Source organism: Pungitius pungitius, chromosome 11, assembly GCF_949316345.1.
Source record: "Pungitius pungitius chromosome 11, fPunPun2.1, whole genome shotgun sequence".
Lineage (NCBI taxonomy): Eukaryota > Metazoa > Chordata > Actinopteri > Perciformes > Gasterosteidae > Pungitius > Pungitius pungitius.
Genome location: NC_084910.1, coordinates 4613564 through 4633115, shown reverse-complemented (window position 1 = coordinate 4633115; position 19552 = coordinate 4613564). Strand labels below are relative to the sequence as shown.

The 19552-nt window shown below is 50.2% G+C and overlaps 1 protein-coding gene across 31 annotated transcripts in view; it reads right to left on the bottom strand.

The window, feature by feature from the left end:
* rims2a (regulating synaptic membrane exocytosis 2a) overlaps nt 1–19552 on the bottom strand; it is a 113578-nt gene that overhangs the window by 58339 nt on the left and 35687 nt on the right. For all 31 annotated transcript variants that reach the window (XM_062565310.1, XM_062565283.1, XM_062565304.1 and 28 more), the window contains one exon: nt 4156–5090. In XM_062565310.1, coding sequence (XP_062421294.1) covers nt 4156–5090 — 935 coding nt within the window. The remainder of the gene's footprint in view (nt 1–4155; nt 5091–19552) is intronic.

The window sequence follows — 19552 nt, the reverse complement described above, 5'->3', positions numbered from 1 at the left end:
GCGGGGTTCTTCTTTGTGAAGAAGAAGGATGGGGGTCTCCGACCCTGCATTGACTATCGCCAACTAAATGACATTACGGTCAAGAACCGGTACCCCCTCCCCCTCATGAGCTCCACCCTCGAGCCCCTGACCCAGGCTGCCATCTTTTCCAAGCTGGATCTCCGGAGCGCCTACCACATGGTCCGGATCAGAGAGGGGGACGAGTGGAAGACCGCCTTCAAGACACCCCGAGGTCATTACGAATACCGCGTAATGCCATTCGGCCTTACCAACGCCCCGGGGGTTTTTCAGGCGCTCATGAACGACGTGCTCCGCGACATGCTGGATGAGTTCGTGGTTGTGTACCTCGATGACATCCTGGTGTTCTCCAGGACTCTCGAGGAGCATGTCCAGCACGTTCGTCGGGTGCTCAAGCGTCTCCTCCAGAACAGACTCTTTGTCAAGGCGGAGAAGTGCCGTTTCCACTCCGCCTCTGTCGACTACTTGGGTTTCATTGTGGAGAGAGGGCAGACGCGGGCCGACCCCCGCAAGATCCAGGCGGTGGTAGACTGGCCGAGCCCTACGTCGCGAAAGAAGTTGCAGAGCTTTCTGGGATTTGCTAACTTCTACAGAAGGTTCATACGGAACTACAGCGTCGTGGCAGAACCCCTCACCAGGCTGACCTCCTCTTCCCAGCCGTTCATCTGGTCCCCGGCCGCCGACGCCGCTTTTCGGTCACTCAAGAGGAGGTTCACTAGCGCCCCAGTGCTGCTCCATCCCGACCCAAAACGACAGTTCATTGTTGAGGTGGACGCCTCGGACACCGGGCTGGGGGCAGTCCTTTCCCAACGGGCGGTGGGAGATCAGAAGGTGCACCCCTGCGCGTTCTTCTCCCGGCGTTTTCTTCCCGCGGAGATGAACTACGACATCGGTAATCGGGAGTTGCTGGCAGTAGTAGCTGCTCTGGGGGAGTGGCGCCATTGGCTGGAGGGGGCAGAGCAGCCATTTACCATTTGGACAGACCACAAGAACCTGACATTCATCCGGGCGGCCAGGCGTCTCAATGGGCGACAGGCTCGTTGGGCCGGTTTCCTCAGTCGGTTCAATTTCTCCCTGACCTATCGTCCCGGTTCCCGCAACATCAAAGCGGATGCCCTGTCCCGACTACATCAGGGGGGGGGACTGGCCACCGAGGAGTCGGCACCCATCGTCCCCGAGACCCGGGTGATCGGCATGGTGGCCTGGGGCATCGAGACTGTCGTGAAGGGGGCGCTGCGCTCCCACCCTGCACCGAGTGGCGTACCCCCACGTAGGCTTTTCGTCCCGGAATCTGTCAGGCCCCGGGTACTTCAGTGGGGCCACGCCAGCCAGTTTGCCTGTCATCCCGGGGTCCACCGCACCTTCACCTTCCTAGCTCGACGTTTCTGGTGGCCCACAATGAGGAACGAGGTGAGGGACTTTGTGTTGGCCTGCCCCGTTTGTGCCCGCAGCAAGGCCTCTCACCAGGCACCTGCCGGGCTGCTGCAACCCCTCCCTGTTCCTAGCCGTCCCTGGTCCCACGTGGCCTTGGACTTTGTGTCTGGATTACCGGCCTCCCAGGGTAGGACGGTGATATTAACAATAGTAGATCGGTTCAGTAAGGGGGTGCACCTGGTGGCCCTCCCCAAACTCCCTTCGGCGTCAGAGACGGCGGACCTCCTGATGAGCCATGTGTTCCGGCTCCATGGCCTCCCCCAGGATGTGCTCTCGGACAGAGGACCTCAGTTCATATCCCAGGTATGGCGGGCATTCTTCAAGGGGTTGGGCGCCTCTGTCAGTCTCTCTTCTGGTTATCACCCACAGACTAACGGGCAGACGGAGAGGATGAACCAGTGTGTGGAGACGGCACTCCGCTGTGTGGCTGCCAAGAACCCGTCCTCCTGGAGTCGGTTCCTCCCATGGGTTGAGTACTCGATTAACTCCCTTGTCAGCTCTGCCACAGGTCTCTCCCCTTTCGAGGTGTCGCTGGGGTACCAGCCACCGCTGTTTTCGGCACAACAACCTGAGGTGGCAGTTCCGTCGGTACAGACTCATCTGGACAGATGTCGTCGCATCTGGGGAGTCGCCAGAGCCGCTCTACTCCAAGCGGCTGAACGTAGTAGCCGGGGGGCCAACCGTCGCCGGAACCCAGCGCCAACATACCACCCCGGGCAGAGAGTTTGGCTGTCCGCCAAGGATCTTCCCCTGCAGTCAACCGCCAAGAAGCTGGACCCCCGTTTCGTGGGCCCCTTTGAGGTCACGAAGGTGCTCAGTCCTGCCGCAGTGAAGCTGAAACTACCGGCTTCTATGCAGATCCATCCTGTGTTCCACGTATCAAGGATTAAGCCCGTCGCCTGCAGTCCTCTGATGCCTCCTGCCCCGGACCCACCTCCACCCACAATCGTGGATGGACACCCTCAGTGGAGGGTTCGCCGACTGTTGGACGTTCGGCGTCGGGGGCGAGGGTACCAGTTCCTGGTGGACTGGAAGGGCTATGGCCCGGAGCACCGTAGCTGGGTATCTCGCCGGCTCATCATGGACCCGGGGCTTCTGACCGCCTTTTATCGAGCCCATCCCGAGAAGCCTGGCAAGTCGCCGGGTGGCTCCCTTGGAGGGGGGGGTAGTGTTAGGGCTCGACCTGCCAGAGAGTCGCACACCTGACGCCGCTCTGCTCATCGCCACAGCTGCAGCTCGTCAGCTCATCCCACAGGGAGGTTAAGAAGCAGATCTGCCAGTGGCTCGCTGTGAGTTCGTGCTCTGTGTTTCCCCAGAGAGGGTTGATTGTTCTTCCCCTGTGCTCCTCTTGGAAACCCTTCCGGAATTCCCTACGCAGAGTTTTTGTTTTCCCTGTGAGTATCGTGTGAGTTTTCATTTTTTTGATTGGACTAAGAGCGCCCACGGACTAGAGAAGTTTTTGGAGTTGCCTTTTTTTTGTTTTTTCTCCCCCCTGCCAATTAAGGAGGCAGTTCTCGTTTTTTGGTTTGTTTCTCGTATTTGGTTAATTTGTGAAATAAACTACGCCGTTTTCCGGCTAAACCTAAGCTGTGTCTGGTGTCGTGCACTTGGGGTCAGAGACAATCCATAACAGGTTTGACAACAAAATCAATTTGCAATTACGACAACTATCAAGCGGGCAGAGTGGTCATGAAGCTAACAGCCTAACGATTGCCTGTGATGTTGATTCTATGCAAAGCGCCATTTAATTCAGTCACTCTGAGTGTTTTCTTGCGTTTACACACTTTTTTTGCCAGGCAGGTAGGACATTTGACACGAGATCGGATGTCCCGTCTGGTTTTCTTGTGGTAGGCCAGCGTAGTTCACTGCGCTGAGTTAAGTCACGTCGTAATATGAACGTTTAAACGAAATGAAATGAAAAGCCTAAAACTACTGTTCTGTTCTTTTTGATCTTTGACCACCAACCACCATCAGCTTTAGCTCCGTTCCCTCCTGACTGAACCCTTATCCTACCGACGGGCCGTCTGTACCAGGAATGACAGCAGCAGCTTTTCATTTGTTTCCAAATCACAGCCCCCCCCCCCCGCCTCCAAACACACACACACACACACACACACACACAGAAGCTGATGTGGCTGGGGCGTCCTGCACGAGCGTCCTCCTCACGGGAAGCTGGAAGAGTAGATTCAAAGACAAGACGTAAAACGCAACACTGCTTTGCATTGACGCAAGGCTCAGTATTTTTGAGAAGCAGAGATTTAAAACCAATTTCATCACCCGCATAAAAGGTGTTGTGTTTTTAGGACGAATTAGCAGTTTAGTAGTTAAAAGGGGGTGAACTAATCTACCATTTTTCATTCATTTATGTATTTAATGGATGTTCAGCTGTTCTATAAAACGAAATGCAATCCTTTCTCAAAAGTAACGAGTCTTACACAAACAAATGCACAGGTAGACATACGAACACACAGAGCACGTGTAGAGACGGTAGACTGGGGGATCTGAAGGTTACATCAGAGTCAACAGCTGCAAGAATCCACATCAACATGAGACTGAATTATAATGCACACAACATTAAATCAGCATGATACTATGAACAGATCTTCATACTTTAAATTTACTTGAAAAGGACTCAGAGAAATGTGTATTTGTGTGACGTAAAGTAAACCAATCTGTAGAAGCAGTGCAGTATGCGGCCCCTACCTTTCTCACTGACTGACTCACTCTCTATCTCCACGTCCTCACAGCTGGTGTACTCTGGTGTGGTGGCCAGCTCCTCCTCCGAGCTGCTCAGCGACACCTGCCGCATCTTCCCTCCCTTTTTAGTTTTGTGGGGCTTGGGGGGTGGCGGGCGCACCGACTCGGACTGGTCCGAGCTGAGGGAGTCGTTCCTCAACATGCTCTCCATCTTCTCCCTCTTTGTCTTGCGCACGGCCGAACTGGGGTCTAAGTGGTGCTGCTGCCTCCTCATGGAATCGCCCCCCAAGTCGCCTCTCCGCAGGTCCCCGGATCGGTCGCCCAGCACGGGGCTCCGGTGTGGCGTCGGGGGGCTGTGGTTGGAGGTCCTGTGGCCTCCGAGGCCGGGGCCCATGGGTCCTGGTGAGGAGCGGTCGACGGAGTACGAGCGCTGTCCCACCATAGGCGGCCGGCGCTCGGTGAGATGCTGACGGGACAGCCGGACGGGGCCTGGGTCATCCTGCTCCGTGTAGGCCAGTGAGACGTCGCTATGGCGCCTCTCGTGCCTCACGCGGCCCACCTCGGCGTGCATCCTCATCTGCTCCTCGTAGGGCTGCGGCTTCACGGGGTAGCGAGCCAGGTTCGGGTCGCTGCGGTAGCGCGTCTGGAACTCCTCCTGGCGCTGCCGCTGCAGGTTGTACTCGCTCGGTGGTCCATCTAGCTCCTGGTCCAGCGGGTACTCCTGGGAGTGCCAGCGTCCGGGGCCCCGATAGCCCATCCGCGCCGCATCCGCGTCTGGGTACATGTGTGGGCCCCGCGGAGCCCGCCGATGGTCTCCATCCCCATAGTCAGACGGTGATCTGGGCATGCCGCCGTCCGTCGGGGCATACTGCGAGTGGTCAACCCCCTCCCTTTGGTCGTATTTTTGGTTTGGATCCCTGGATGCAGATGGACTTCGTTTCCTGCAGATCAAAGACAAAAGAATGGATTCAACTGGTCGGCCACTTTGGAAATGAATGTTCTCTAAATCTCAGAATACATTGTACGCATGACCTTTTTGCGTGTGCACGCCTGTGTACAGGTGGAAATATGAGGCATCAGTTAGAAATAAGCCCAATGTTGTCTCATCCCTACCAAAGCTGAAGGCTCCAATCTGCAGTCTGTAGCTACACTTTATGCACTTAGTCAGCTTCAGTCCCTCGAAAAACCTGATGAAAGCCTGATCTGTCTCACACACACACACACACACACACACACACACCGAGAGCAAAAGGCAGAGAGATGGGACAACCAGCAAGGTGTAGCACCACTCCCTCCTCTCATTGGACCAGACTCTACATGCTCCATAACATGGCTGACTAATGCGCTTCGATTACTACATGCAATGGTCACGTTGCCTTCGGATTTGACGGGTAATAAGTCAAAGGCAAATGGATATGGGCGGTTAAAAATTGTCTTTGCACAAGAAAAACATACAATCCGGCAGTGAAAATCTTCTTTGATTATCTAATTTGAGGGTTGCAGCCCTCACAGGGACAGCGTTGCATCCAATACTTGCTACAAGCAATCTTTCATTTCCGTTTTGATAGCATCTGATTACTTTGTGGATATAGGTGCTTAAATCTCCATCATTGTAAATTATAAATAACAGGATGACACAAGATTAACAACACGGCCAGCCTGGATATGACCCGTTTGTTTTTCAAAATTAATAGTGGGAGTATACGTGCAAGCAGAGAGATGAGGAGCCAGACAGCGTACTGAAGGTAGTGCATTGATGAATGATTCAGAGTCACAGATTGTGTCTGTGTACACAGTGCAGTGGGCATGAAGGAATGTAGAGCCAATAACAATGTGTCAAGAGTTCTGTCTGAATTTATGAACCGCAAAAGGAAGGTGCACATTTATTCATCTTTATTCATTTCATCATCTAATGGCGCACAGGTCAAACAACATTCAAATATACCTTCTTCAAGAGAAATCTTGAAACAAGCATTTATGTTGGAAAAATCACGTAATTTTAACTTCTCGTCATTCAAAAAAAAATTAGCTTTGATTTGTTCTAATTGATTTAAAAAATCTTTTTCATCATTGTCCGTCCGTCACAGAGGACGGCTAACTGACGCATTCATTCTTTTGTTAAGAAATCAATTATTCGTGAGCCACTTTTGCTCCTTCATTTCTCCCACTTTCACTCCAAAAAAATAATGACATTTCGGTGAGGAAAAAGCTCTGTGAAGCATTCCTTTAATTTTTGTACGTGACAACTTGCTATGAATTTCAAAGGGCTTCATAAATCACCGCTGACAGCCTTGCTCAGTGGCCAAGGTAAAGCCTCCTCACATGTGATTGGCTAATTCACTGAACCACAGAGGAGGTTTGGTCCCACCTACCGTCTCACACACCATCTGGGTTAGCCTGGACATAATACATGTACAGTATGTACTGTATACACACTGTATCTATAAATACATGTCCTTGTCGCATACAATGTACAAGGGTGTGACTTTGGTTTGAGAAAAAAACGGGCGCTTTTTCTGGGCCTTTTAGAAGATTTTTGAAGAGATAAATGATTCTCACAGTACAGCATATTAAGGGGTTAAAATTAGCACAAAACATCTACAGCAGTCAATTGCCAGATGCACATTACACATTAATGTAGCAGTAATGTTAATCCAAATAACAGACAGCAATAATCAACCTGATTGAGCTTAATCGCTAATTGTTTTCTTCACAGCTTTGTGTTCGTATCCTGTTTGCGTAACATGTTTAGAAGACCATGTTGTGTTGGAGGCTTGTTTGCTGCGCCCTACAAGCCCAGATATTCCATTGATGTTAACCCGTTAATGCGGGATTTGTAGGACGTATTATGATAAACTGCTGCTGGGACTTTCTCTTCCTCCCCCTCTGTGGTCGCAAATTTACAATAAAAGCAAGCTAATTCAGAAAAAGGCCAATGACTGCAGGTATTTGGATTGAAACAAAAGCGCCGAAGATGCAGCGGAAACGCTCACGCACAACAAAAACCACCCTAATGGCTTATGCTCACTTTGATGAACACAGACAGGAAAAAGGCCATTCGGAGTTCTGTAAATCAGGGAGTTCAGGATGTTACTTCTCCTCTCTGCTTTTACCTCGAAACGCATCTCATCCAGCCTCGCTGATGATTCAAACGCGACTGGACAAAAAAAAAAAAAAAAAAAAAAAAAAACAGCCACAAACGACGGTTGCTGCATTATTCATGACCGTGCTCCGGGACACGGACAGAGCGCCGCTTCATTCACAAATCTGAAGAGAAGCAGCAGCAGAAAGAAATGCAGGATTGGGGGACAGACGGCGTGACTTGGATGGGAGATGATGTGCATTTTGGGATGAGCGAGTGTGGGATGAGCATGAGCAGGGTCCTTTTCTTGATGATGATGATGATGATGATGATGATGATGATGATGATGGAGGTGTGTGTTGCGCGTGCGCATGTGTCCACTTTGTAGCTGAACGTGTGTTGGCCCCGAAGAAACGCCTCAGCATGTCCTCCGGGCTTCTTGCTAACGTCTCCCCTGGGAACACGCTCCACACACACACACACACACACACACACACACACGTAGCAGCTGTAGCAAATATTAACAGACTGCCCCTCCGACAAACTACACCTCGCCCTGACGCAAGTATCACATGTCCCTGGTCCCGCTCAGCGGCGTGTGTCCTTCCTGTCGGAACACAGCAATATGTGTGGCAGCCAGGAGCCCGAAACGCCGCTCCGTCGGCGCCTTGCATCGTGATGCCATAGCGCTGCCGGGCCCCGAGCCAGCAATCGGTAAGCAGAGGCGGAGCGGTGGCGCAGCACTACATTTTCTACTGTGCATCACCCCCCCCCCCCCTTTGCTCCAGCTGCCACTGTAACAGCCTCTCTGCAGATACTTCGGAGCTCTCCACAGCTCTGCCATGACACGAGCTGCTGATCTTAGATCTGCATTCCATCCTCAGTGAGATAAACTGTGGAAAATGAAAAAGAGGCGGTGGAGTGGGCCATGAGAGTCAGAAGAAGCAGCGGGTTGGCTGGCGGCTAACCGGGACCTAAAGGTGCAGCTGGTGTGCATGGTGCATTCAGCCAAGCTGGTGAAGGATGGAGCGGGAGGAAACGCGTGGGATCGTGACGCTGCTCAGAAAGGCTGCTGCTGAAGGGATTCTGCAAGGACTTGCTCAGGCGCCTGTACTCGCGTTCCCTCCATCACATTCCCGCACATGCATGTGATGCCCCCACAGCCCTATGACACACACACACACACACACACACCAGCAGAGTGGACGTTCTCCGGGATCTCATGACTGTAGATCTCATTTCATTGTACGTCACAGTAAGCAGCGTGATGGGTTGAGGTGCTAACGCAGACGGGTACACCCTCATACAGAAGTAGTTTCCTGCTCCTGCTTTCAGCGCAGCGAGCGCTTCTAAACTGTTACTATAATCATCTTCTCAAAGTACACTCTCCTTATCAAAAGCAGAGTAATGTATCAAAGCCATGGCTCACAAATATCATGGGATTACACTACGGCCCCGAAAGATTAAAAAGCACGGCCCCTAAAAGATTAGGAGTGACCCGACGTGCTCGCCACTATAAAACCTCAACATGCAGTTATTTTTTTTTCCTGCGACGCGACACAAAAAAACACGAACGTTGGAATCCCCCAATGAACTGCGTCGTAGCGAGAAGCGGGTCCGTGAGCTTGTCCCGCTCCGCCTCGTCCGCTGCGAGACCTACTGACGAGGTCCAATCAGAAAACATCCGCAGCCGGTCACCTGACTGCAACTAGACCGGCTGAGGCGCTGCAACACACACACACACACACACACACACACACACACACCGAGGGCCGAGATGAAGCAGGAAGCCCTTGTGGTCGCAAATCCGTACAGTTTGATGTGGCTTTACCATAGAAAGGACATAAAGTCACAGCACATACGTTCACAAGGACCGCCACGCGCAAATATGATTATTGCTTATTATGCTCAATGATGAGATCAGGATTTTTTTAAAGTTTATTCATGCAGCTTTGGTTAATTAACTAAGTGCTGTGATTGCTGCGTGTTTGGGGCGGAGCTGATCATGGGTCAGCAGTGTTTTCCCTTCCATTGAAGAAGCACGGCGCCCCTATTTTTTGCACACATACATACACGTGCGCCGGAGGGGGGGGGGGGGGGGGGGGGAACTACTACTTCCCCCCCACGGTACATTCAAAACAAATTCCATTCACTGGTCAGTTTAAAGATTTAACGCGCCAAAGCATCATGACTGCGTATAACACATTAAGGATGTCGAAAAAATTGTGATGGTGGTTATGTGATTTATTTAGTATCCCTATCTCTTCTGTCTGCCTTTTCTTCACCTTCCTCCTTCTTCTCCTCCTCCTCCTCCTCCTGCTCACAGATTCTGTGAGGACAAAGGCTGAAGTTTGCATACGGTGTGTGTATCAGTTGGCCATTAGAATGACCTAAAGGAAACGCAACATGCACGACACACACTGTGCTGTTCTCTCCAATCCTCTCCAGAGTCCTTGTTTCACTTCGGTGTGTCGCAGAGCTCTCCTCTGCTCTGACAATAATGCATCCTCGAAAGGTCTTTGCTACAATGAAATAACTAGAAGGTTTAAAATGAAGCAGGAGCAGAAGGGAAAACAAGCAGAATGTGCGCTTCTCAACCTCAGAGCAATCAGAGGAGGAGGAAAGGTCCAGCTACGGATGCGGCATTGCGCCCTCCTTCCCGAGAGTGACTCAGCCGGGGCCGCTGTGCATGTGGAACGCCCCTCGCAGTCCAATCCCCCCCCCACCCCGGTTAACTGGGACGATCAAATCGGGTTAAAATCCTGCAGCAAGCCGACAGTCGAGCTGCAACTCCTAAAAGGCAACGGATACCGTAGCCTCAGCACGAGCTGCTCTGTTCCTGCTGCGCCCGCAGAGCCCCCGCCGCCCTCTGGACGCGTGTGGATGGATGGCAGAGTTTATGAACCGGACTGCAAAGGCTTCTGGGTTGCCTGCGAGCGAGCTCGACTTTTTTTGGCTTTAACACCATGGTCATGTGATCGCTCTGATTGGCTGGCGGTCGAGCAGCACCGGCCCTCTGTTAGAGAAAGGATTACACTGCTTGCTTGATTACTGGCTGACATCTATCACCAATAGCAGAGCAGGAGGGCCCACCTAATCGCATTCAGCCGGGGGTCTTATCGTCCTTAAACTGAACAAATTACATGGTTCACGTATTTACTCTTTTTCTATCCACAGAGCGGATTTTTAGGCATCAAATCAAATACGGAGGGGGGGGGGGAGCGATAGAGAAATAAAGCATCATTACAGAACGGATCAAAGAGCTTTTCTTTCTTCTGGTTCTGCACCAAAGTGGCTGTGACTGATGTTAGAAGTCTTTCCTCCTGCCGCTGTCCCTTCATCCCTCCGCCTCAACACATTTCATCTGTCACACTGTTTCTCATATCGTTCCCCCTCTTTTGTCCCCCCCGCAACCCCGCCCCCCCCCTGGTCTCAACCTTTTCTGTGGTGACGGCTGACTGACAGGTCATGCGTGGGCAGGTGGGCCGATGGGGTTGTCGACACAGCGTTTCCCGGGACGGGGGGTGGAGGGGGGAGGGGGGGGGGGTGGGGGAGTGGTAAAGGACCATTGGGTGAGTTTCATCACCAAAGCGAAGACTAGAGCCCTGCAGCCGGGCTCCGTGCGGCGAGCATCTTACCGGCACCCCGAGACCCGAGAGGACTACTACACACATGGCAGTGATGTTATTTACTGCATAATACACAATGGTAGTTTACAGGAAGATGAACGCTTCTGATTAAGGACAGATTCAAAGAAAAAAAGCATTTGACTAATTGTAACTACGTCAGTAAGTGATCTATGAGCATTGACAAGTGGAAAGGCACTTTTAACTGCTATGGAGAGTAGGTACGAATGTATTCTTCCTTTAGCATGCATTTAGAAGTCACCTAACAATACCTCTACCCCGGGGACTAGAGGAGGGGTATTATAGGGTAGAACATCAGCATTTCCCAACACTGAGGTGGATTGTTATCACATGTTCGACCCGGGCAAGGTGTAAAGGAAAGTGTATTAAATCTTTATTTCATCTGGACACGAGACTCTTGAAAGGCACATGTAAACGGGCTTGATGCAGCACGGTTTCATTCCCAATGACGAGGTCATTTCTCCCTGCTCTGTGGAAAGTCTGAAGTAGACACAAAGTTGTGCCGCTCGGCATTCATCAGCTCAGCTGACAGCGTCTGCAGCAGATCTGCGAGTCTATTCGCTAATTAGCTCCACGGGCACAGACTCCACTGCTTGTGTCTGAGAGCAGGCCACCTGGTGCCTGTGTTCATGTTGGTTCTCTGTGTGTGTGTGTGGTTAATATGTCCTCCTCATGGTCTGCGCTCAATGTAGGCCAAGCCCCAAAAGACGATGCCATTAGGACCAGGACTGCTTCTCCCTTCCCCACACCGAGAGGTTAGAGGAGCCTTTTTCATTTCATCTCATTGCTGCGTATAAAAAGAAAGGGCTGGTTTAGACGGTTTCGTGCTACTCAAAAGTAGGGCCCCGTTCATCACGCTGATTTACAATGACAAACCGTTAGCAGTGACCACTCCCAGTTTCACACTAACATCCTCGACGCACAAACACAACACAGAGGCTTTCGGGCTGAAGGGGTAAAGCCACGGCGTCCCGTTTCCGAGTGGAAAACGTACCGGGATTTGTCGAGCTGTTCATAACTCGGCACATTGCATTGTGACCAAACACCGGGCTGTGTATCTGCACTGGAAGAAAAAAATTAAAACGTCTTAAGAACCTCGCTCTCTAGCCATGAATTTCTTCTTGGTTCTGCTAAGCACACATTTCTCATTCCAGTGAACAAGCTGCATTTGAAATCAAAGGTGGTGACGGCGCGCGGCTGTCTGGCTCCGCGCAGGGAAAGCCAGGGGAGGTAATGAAAAAAGGCAGAGGGGTGAGTCAGAGGATGCTTTAATAATCCTCGCAGCCCAAAATAACATCTCAGGAGCTGGACAGAATCACGACCCTCCTGGCGAAAACCAGCAGCCGCCCAGGCTGGTCTAGACCGATCACGTCGCCCCCCCCGCCCCCCCCCCTATAGACACTTTCCTCTCCCGCTCTCTGTGTTTTTCTCCCCATCTCCTCTGGGTCGATTATTGACAAGAGACAAGACTGCAGCAGCACGGCACGACACACCAGTCAGCCCTTCCTGTACCAAATAGACGATGAGGCCTAAAGGGGAGTAATGGGAGGGGGGGAGGGGGGGGGGACCTGTTCAGTCCAGACCAGGACGGCGGCTGATGGGACTGGCGATCCAAAGGAAGAGTGACCCACTCAGGACGGAGGACGATGACACCCCTTCACAGGCGAGCCACGTTTCTTTTGGTTATTGTCCAATCATTGGTGACAAATGGCGATGGGGTGCAGGCCGAATTTGAATTCCACTTAACTTCTCTTTTTGGACACATGGAAGCTGCACTGCTCCAAATAAAAGTTGGATGTGTGATCAAGAGAAGATTGTCATGTTACTCCAATGACGAGGGTCAATCCTATTCATCAGACTCCTATTTGTTAACACTAATCTCAGCGCATGGCTGGGGTGGACAATGATAAATCACATGCACCACATGCTGAAAAATCTTTGAGCATGATGCAGAATAATAATTCAATTAGGAAAAAGATGGATTGGCTGTGAGTTAAAGTGGAGGTTGCTATCTTCCATAACCGTTTCCAACCTCAACGCGTGTCCACTGCAAGCTCTTTCCCTGGGAAACTGGTTTTAAAGCATAACTGCTTTACAGAGGAAAAGAACGCCATTAGAACTGCGTCGGACTTTATGGTTTGGGGCAGAGGAAATACAACGTTGTGAGAAGTGTACTTACACAATAAAGGGGAAATATAGAGAAAAAAACTTGAGGGAGCCCACTTGACAGCCGCATTTCTATTTAGATGTGCCTTTGTTCCACAGGAGTACACACTGCATATTGCCATAATGCAGCAGCTATTTTTAGAAAATCATTTATAAATGAACAATAATACAACCGATGATGGTAGTAAAACTGGTTTAAAGATATAAAAGAAAGCTTGCAGAAACGCCACAATTCATTGCAGCAACTGTCAGCGTTTTTCAAGCCGATGTGATATGTAACGGATATGTACACCCATCTTATTGCCCTTTTTTTTTGCAACAAACTGCTTGGAAAGCTGCCTCTCACTAACCTCAATTCAAAGAGAGATTGGGACGAAAGCAGATATTAGCATTCTCCAATTACATCCATAAGGAAGGAAAGTCACAGCAGCCAAGTTGCCTCAATGCATCTCTGTGACTGGTCCCTAATCAAATCAAGAAGTGTGCTACTTTCACAGTGAGTGCCCGGCTTAACGAACTCTGATACGCACCGGCTGCAACGTGACCGGCACACTTTACAACCTCGAGCCAACATTGACAATCTGGTTTGATCTTTATCCGGCACAAGTTAATGTCCAACTCTATGCAAAGTGAAATCACTTTTCAATGGTCTTTTTTTTTGGAAAGATTCAAATCTTGCGCTTTCTTTTCTTTTCGTTTCTTTGTGTTAGCCAGTAACTGAGCTGCACAGGTTTTTGTCCTACGACGTGCTAAATTAGGCGTGCAACATTTGAAAAAGTGCAGAACGGCAGAATAACGGGAGCCGTGTGCAAAGGGTTCCAGTCGAGCGACCACAGTGGATGATCTCATTTTCTTGATCCTGTTCTGGGACTAGTTAGCAAAGCCCGTATAGATAGTTTTGTAACCTCAACCCCGCCAGTCTCTCTTAAGTTGAACTCCAACGGATCGGCTGCTAGAAGGCTGGCCTGAAGGCAGACAGGAAGCTGTGCATAATGGGAAGACGATGCCTCCAGAGCTCCTCTCTGAAACACTTTCCCTGTCTGAGAGATGTCACACACACACACACACACACACATCGAGATCAAATAGACTGTGCAGCTAAGTACAAGGGTTGAAGAGTTTGGAAAAGCCAACAAGGAAATAGATGTGGGAGATGCTGTCTGAAAAATGAAATGTGACTCCAATTACTTTATACAACTTTAAGCAGATAATGAGATATGTTTGCAGTCTTTAATGTTCATTTTAATACTAACATCATTAAAGTTAAAACTGTCAAAAACAATAATGATGCTGGATAAATGCAGTAGGATTTCACGGTCAGGTGCGAGAGGAATGCGTGGAAGCAATAATACAGCAATTGGAGCATCATTTCAAATCATTTAGTTTCGCCTTTCCGCTTTGTCTGATGAAAAAGCCACTCGCCGTGTCCCTGTGTGTTCAGCCCGACGGACCTCTTCAACAGCACTCAATGGCATTGACGGGCTAATGCTCCGATCCATGCACCCACGGCCAGACCTTTGCACAGCGAGCCCCAGACCGAAGGGCGGCGTGGGGGGAACTGTAATAGCAGGGGACAGCGCCTGTAACACGGCGCCCTGAGACACGGAGCTGAGGAAACATTCATTCTACAATGTTGGTCAACTCTACCCGGGAGGTTTTTCATTGGCTGGGAAGAATTCAGCCACCTTTTTTGCGCTTAGACTCCCCGATTTCCATATATCATAGAGAGTAGCACCCTATACGTTGGTTTTATGTACAGATGGGATTTTTATTATTATTAATTATGAGACGTACTCATTTTTATGTACACACTGCATCAAACTTTAGTTATACAAATGAGAGCAGGAGCTCTAGGACTCGGTAGAACTGTGAATGGTCTTCTGACAGGATCAAGAGAGACGTATGAATAAATGGAAGGAATGCTGGAGAGCGCAAAAAAAGAAAAAGAAAAAAGGAAAATCTTCAAAGTCAGCTTTTTTTCCTCTCCCTAGCCACCCCTGGAGATCAGATCAACTACTATCCTAAAACCTAATGAACTAGTAAACACTGGGAATAAAATGAATATTACATGGGGGTTTCATTAACGCCAGCCAGAAGACTCCAGAAATAATGATGGGGCGAAGCGGAAACGGGAGGAGACAGTTGCTGGAGCAGCTCCCCCCTCCCCCCCCCCTCCCCCTCCCCTCGTGTTTACTCAGCATCTGCCTGCCAAAGGAGGAGGCTTTTTGATCACTCCTCAGCTGGGTGGCAGGAGAAGCCCAGGGAGAACACCTAGCGCCGCTGTATCTGCAACACAGACAAACTCAGCTAATTGTACAGATGCGATGAGGAAAGGGGAGGAAGGAGGGAGGGGGGGGGGGGGGGGGGGCGGTGCAATGTTTGCAAAATATTGAAAATAACGAATCGGGTTGAGCTTTGGAAATACAGTCGGTGTTACGGAAGCGGATTTGAGGGTGATGCTGGATGGGTGTTTAGAGTAAGATTCTTCAAGTGGATTTTTGATCATTGAACAAATTGGAGCATGCGGCAACAGGGTTACATGTAGAAGCGGGCCTTTTTTTCCCCCATTCATGAAACAAGCCGATATTATGACATTGAGTCAACGGTTTATTGGGTGTGTGGTGGTGGTTACTAAAACAAATTCATAGAGAAAACCTGGACCTGTAGACACTGAAAGAGTCTAAATGGTGGACATGAAATGGATTCCAAGCACACATGAATATCTGACACATAGCCTGAAATGTGTGTTCCGCTGTGTCGCGTGGACTCGACCGCACTGAATCAAGTCCACCTCTCGACCTTGAAAAAAAGGTCAGACCTTGTAAGCCTCTTTGATCAATAAATCAAATGTAAAACCAGAATGATGACGCTGTGAGGTAGCTTTAAGAGAAGTTTAGCAACTCCCCTGACCATCAAGGCCAGAGGAGGATTTGTGGGATAACACCATTAAGATCCGCAACAGACGGCGTGCTACTACAGCAAAGGCAGGCGGGCAAATTGAACCCCCCTTCAGACTGTTAAACGGTCACTGACGTTGACAAATAGCATCACACATCAAGGCATATGCTTGGGCGCAAAGCACCATTCATGCGGAGTGTGCACTTTCTCTCCCCCCCCCCCCCCCCCCCCCCTCATAGCGATGTAAAAACAATATGACATCAGACAGCTGTTTGGCAGCAAAAAGATAATCCTCTCAAGAGAAGCAAAAGGACCTCGTAGCTTCAAACACATGATGCCAGGCTAAGGACCTGGGGCAGTTTGAAGACGCCCCCTACTGTAGCAGTTGAGGGTCTCAAGCACACAAACACCAGTGCGCACACAAGCCTCTTCGGCCTTGGAGGGAATCAGCCTCGCCCAGTAAGCGTGACCAGGGCCCAGCGCTCTGCAGAGGCCGCTGGTTCTGTCCCTGTGTCGCCCCGTGGCCCCTTTCTGCACCGCGCCCGTTGACCCGCAGAGAACGGGCTTGGCGGTCAAACCGGTTCGTCACCTTCCTCTTACCGGGTGACACGGCCGCGGAACCGAACGTCTCACCTCCTTCTCCGGGCTGCAGCATCGGCAGAGGTGGCAGCGGGCCTGGGGCTCAGGACATTAGCCTGATGCTTATCTGTCTCCACAGCCAACCACTCGCAACCCGCTCTCTCTCTATCTCTCTCTCTCTCTCATTCTTCCTCTCGCGATCCTACCCCGACGCTGAGATATGATTTGGGCATATCGATTCGGCCTCTGCCGCTGTCTCCCTCGCACTATTCATCCAGCTTTTCCTCTGCGCCGCTATCGTGCCAACTCTCTCCATTTTATCTCTTTCACTCTCTCTCCCCCCCCGCCCCACCTTTCTCCCTCTGTCTCTCTCTCTCTCTCTCTCTCTCTCTCTCCAGCGTGCAATCATAATAACGCCTCTCTTAGACGCGCAGGCAATAAACCAGGGCCTCCCTTCTTCCTGCGCACATCTCCCATGGCGAGGACAAAACCAATAAAGGGCCAGCTTAATTACAGCTGCTGAGCGCCGCCGACACCCGCGTGCAGCACCACGAGGCCGAGCGAGGCGAGGCGGGCTGAGCGTGGGCGAGGTATGAGGGGATTTCGGGGTGGGGGGCTTGAGTCAACACCTAAACCCTCAAGACGCTACTTTATAGTACTCACAAACAGAGAGGATGGCAGCCCAAAAGGCAGGCAGGGAACATATGGAACTCCCTCAGTTTTTTGCATCTGCGAGGCGTTCATGGTAGAAAACAGGGGTAAACGTTACATATGCTGCAATCTGGCCAATGATATATCAAGGTGGATACACCCTGTAAGGGGGGCCAAGGGAGCCTCTGCTGTGAAGTCCTTGTCGCAGGCTGTTTCTAGTTGTGCAGCTTCCTCTCCTCCCTTCCCTTCCTCCTGCCCCTTTCCTCTTATTTTCCTCATCCCCTGTCCCCCAGTTCTGTCACATGAACATGAATTTAGGACCCCAGGGGTTCACAATCCCACAAGCTGCAGCCCGTCTGCCTCGACTACAGCTCTGTCACCATGGCGACTGATGCCCGGGTCTTCTCGGTGTCCTTTCCTCTGCTTTGTCTCTCCACTGAGCTCATCTCACCTGACCTAGACAAGGCTCAAGCCAAAACAGGGCAAACATCAGAGTATAAAGCTTTTATGCTACAGACTGGGCCAGGTGTGTTACGGTTACAAGCGAAACACACCTTTGCAGCGAAAGACACCCTTTTTATAGCATCACACCTGATAAGAACTATACCTACAACGAGAAACCATCTTTGGGAAAAATTCAGTCCCACTCGCTAACATAGAGGGGGGCGGGGCTTATAAGAGTTGCTGCAGGGAGCCAACGGGGGGGGGCCTCGACGTCATTTGACGTTACTTTTCCTCATCCACCTTTTTATACGGTCCAAGGCCCTTATGCTGTTCAGTCCTGAGATACCAAGCAATGAGTGCAGCATCAGGTGCAGGTGACGTTCACGCATGGTACACATACGGTACTCTGTATATATATATATATATATATACACACACACACTATGTTATCGCCCTGTCAACATCACAACCATAGTTATTATTAACAGTTAGGCAATTTCCAGAGCTCAAAACGTTGGTACACTGAATTACTGCTCTGCTAGCGAATAGTGGAAGATGGCACTTACGAACACACATTGCTTCACCAGCACAATCCTGAGCCGCTACGGACAAATGAGGTGCTTCGGATGTGATAACTTTAGAGATGACTCATAGTTACGAAGCCTCTTTAAAAAAGATCCCATTACTGAATTTTCTTTTCTGTAAATGTTTTCACATTCTCTCAGACGCTTCAGGTTTCTAATTGTGTTCAAATGATAATCGGCAAAAATTTGGCCATCAAATCTGAGATAGATAAAATAACCGACATGCCATCATTGGGAAGAAATGACACGATCATTTTAATGCCAAGACCAAACATCCCTTCACCCTTGAGACTGTACTTCCTTTGCTCCATGCCTTCCTCTGACTTTATAGTGAGGCGCTGCTGTAACATCAGAGTTGACAGACGGGGAAGATCATCATTTCTGTTGATTGAACATCGCACCTTATCACTATGGAAACCAGATCGCTGAGAGGGACAAGTGAAGAGATGGGTGTGGGAGGGGGGTTCCACTTTCAGTGTCGAACTGACAGCTTTCCTCCGCTCTGAGACTGTATAGAGTCACTGCAGGAGAACAATATATGAGAGTGTGGGATGAATTAAACATCTGTGGTTATGAGGATGACTCACTAAAATCACACCCGAGATTGGGCGAGCCCGTTTGGAATCATTAAACAGTATGGGTTTTATTTAATATGCTACATTTGAAACACTTCACTGCTTTCAAAACATTGCGTCTGTGCAGAAAAATGGAATGCAGCTCTTCGTATCCCGCTCACAGCAGCTTGCAAAAGGCTCATCTGGGAGAAGGGTATATACGATATGGTTGCAGTTTAAATGTAGTGACCACTCAATTCAAAACCATTCAGGCCTTCTAAGAACAGATCCCCACTCCCCATTAGGCCCTCTCCTGACGCACACATGCATAATACATGGAAGCTGGATCTAAAAGCATACAGCCCATTAGCAGGCCAAGAAAGAGGCACAGATAGAGAGAGAGAGAGAGAGAGAGAGAGAGAACTAATGGCCAAGCTGCTGGTTTGCAAAGGGTTGTGTTGTTGTTGTTGTTTTGTACCGGTGAGTTCCAAGGTTCTACTTACAGACCCACAAATGAATGGACACTTGGAAGAGCGTTAAAAATGAGGACTCCGACCATTGGGTTGCCCCGCTCAGCCAGCTTCATAACCTTACAATAGTTAAGCAGTCCGGGCATCGCCCATAGCGTTCGGAGATGGTTCCTATGGGAGAGGTGTACGAAGAAAAGGGGCAACGATGGAAAATAAGTTCAGCTTAATCAGTCAGATGTGATGATTGCTGGATCACAGTTTCCGGGCACAGAGCCCCCTGTTCAGCGCTTCTAGTGGCTGAGTGTTCTGGCCATGTAATGTGCGGTGG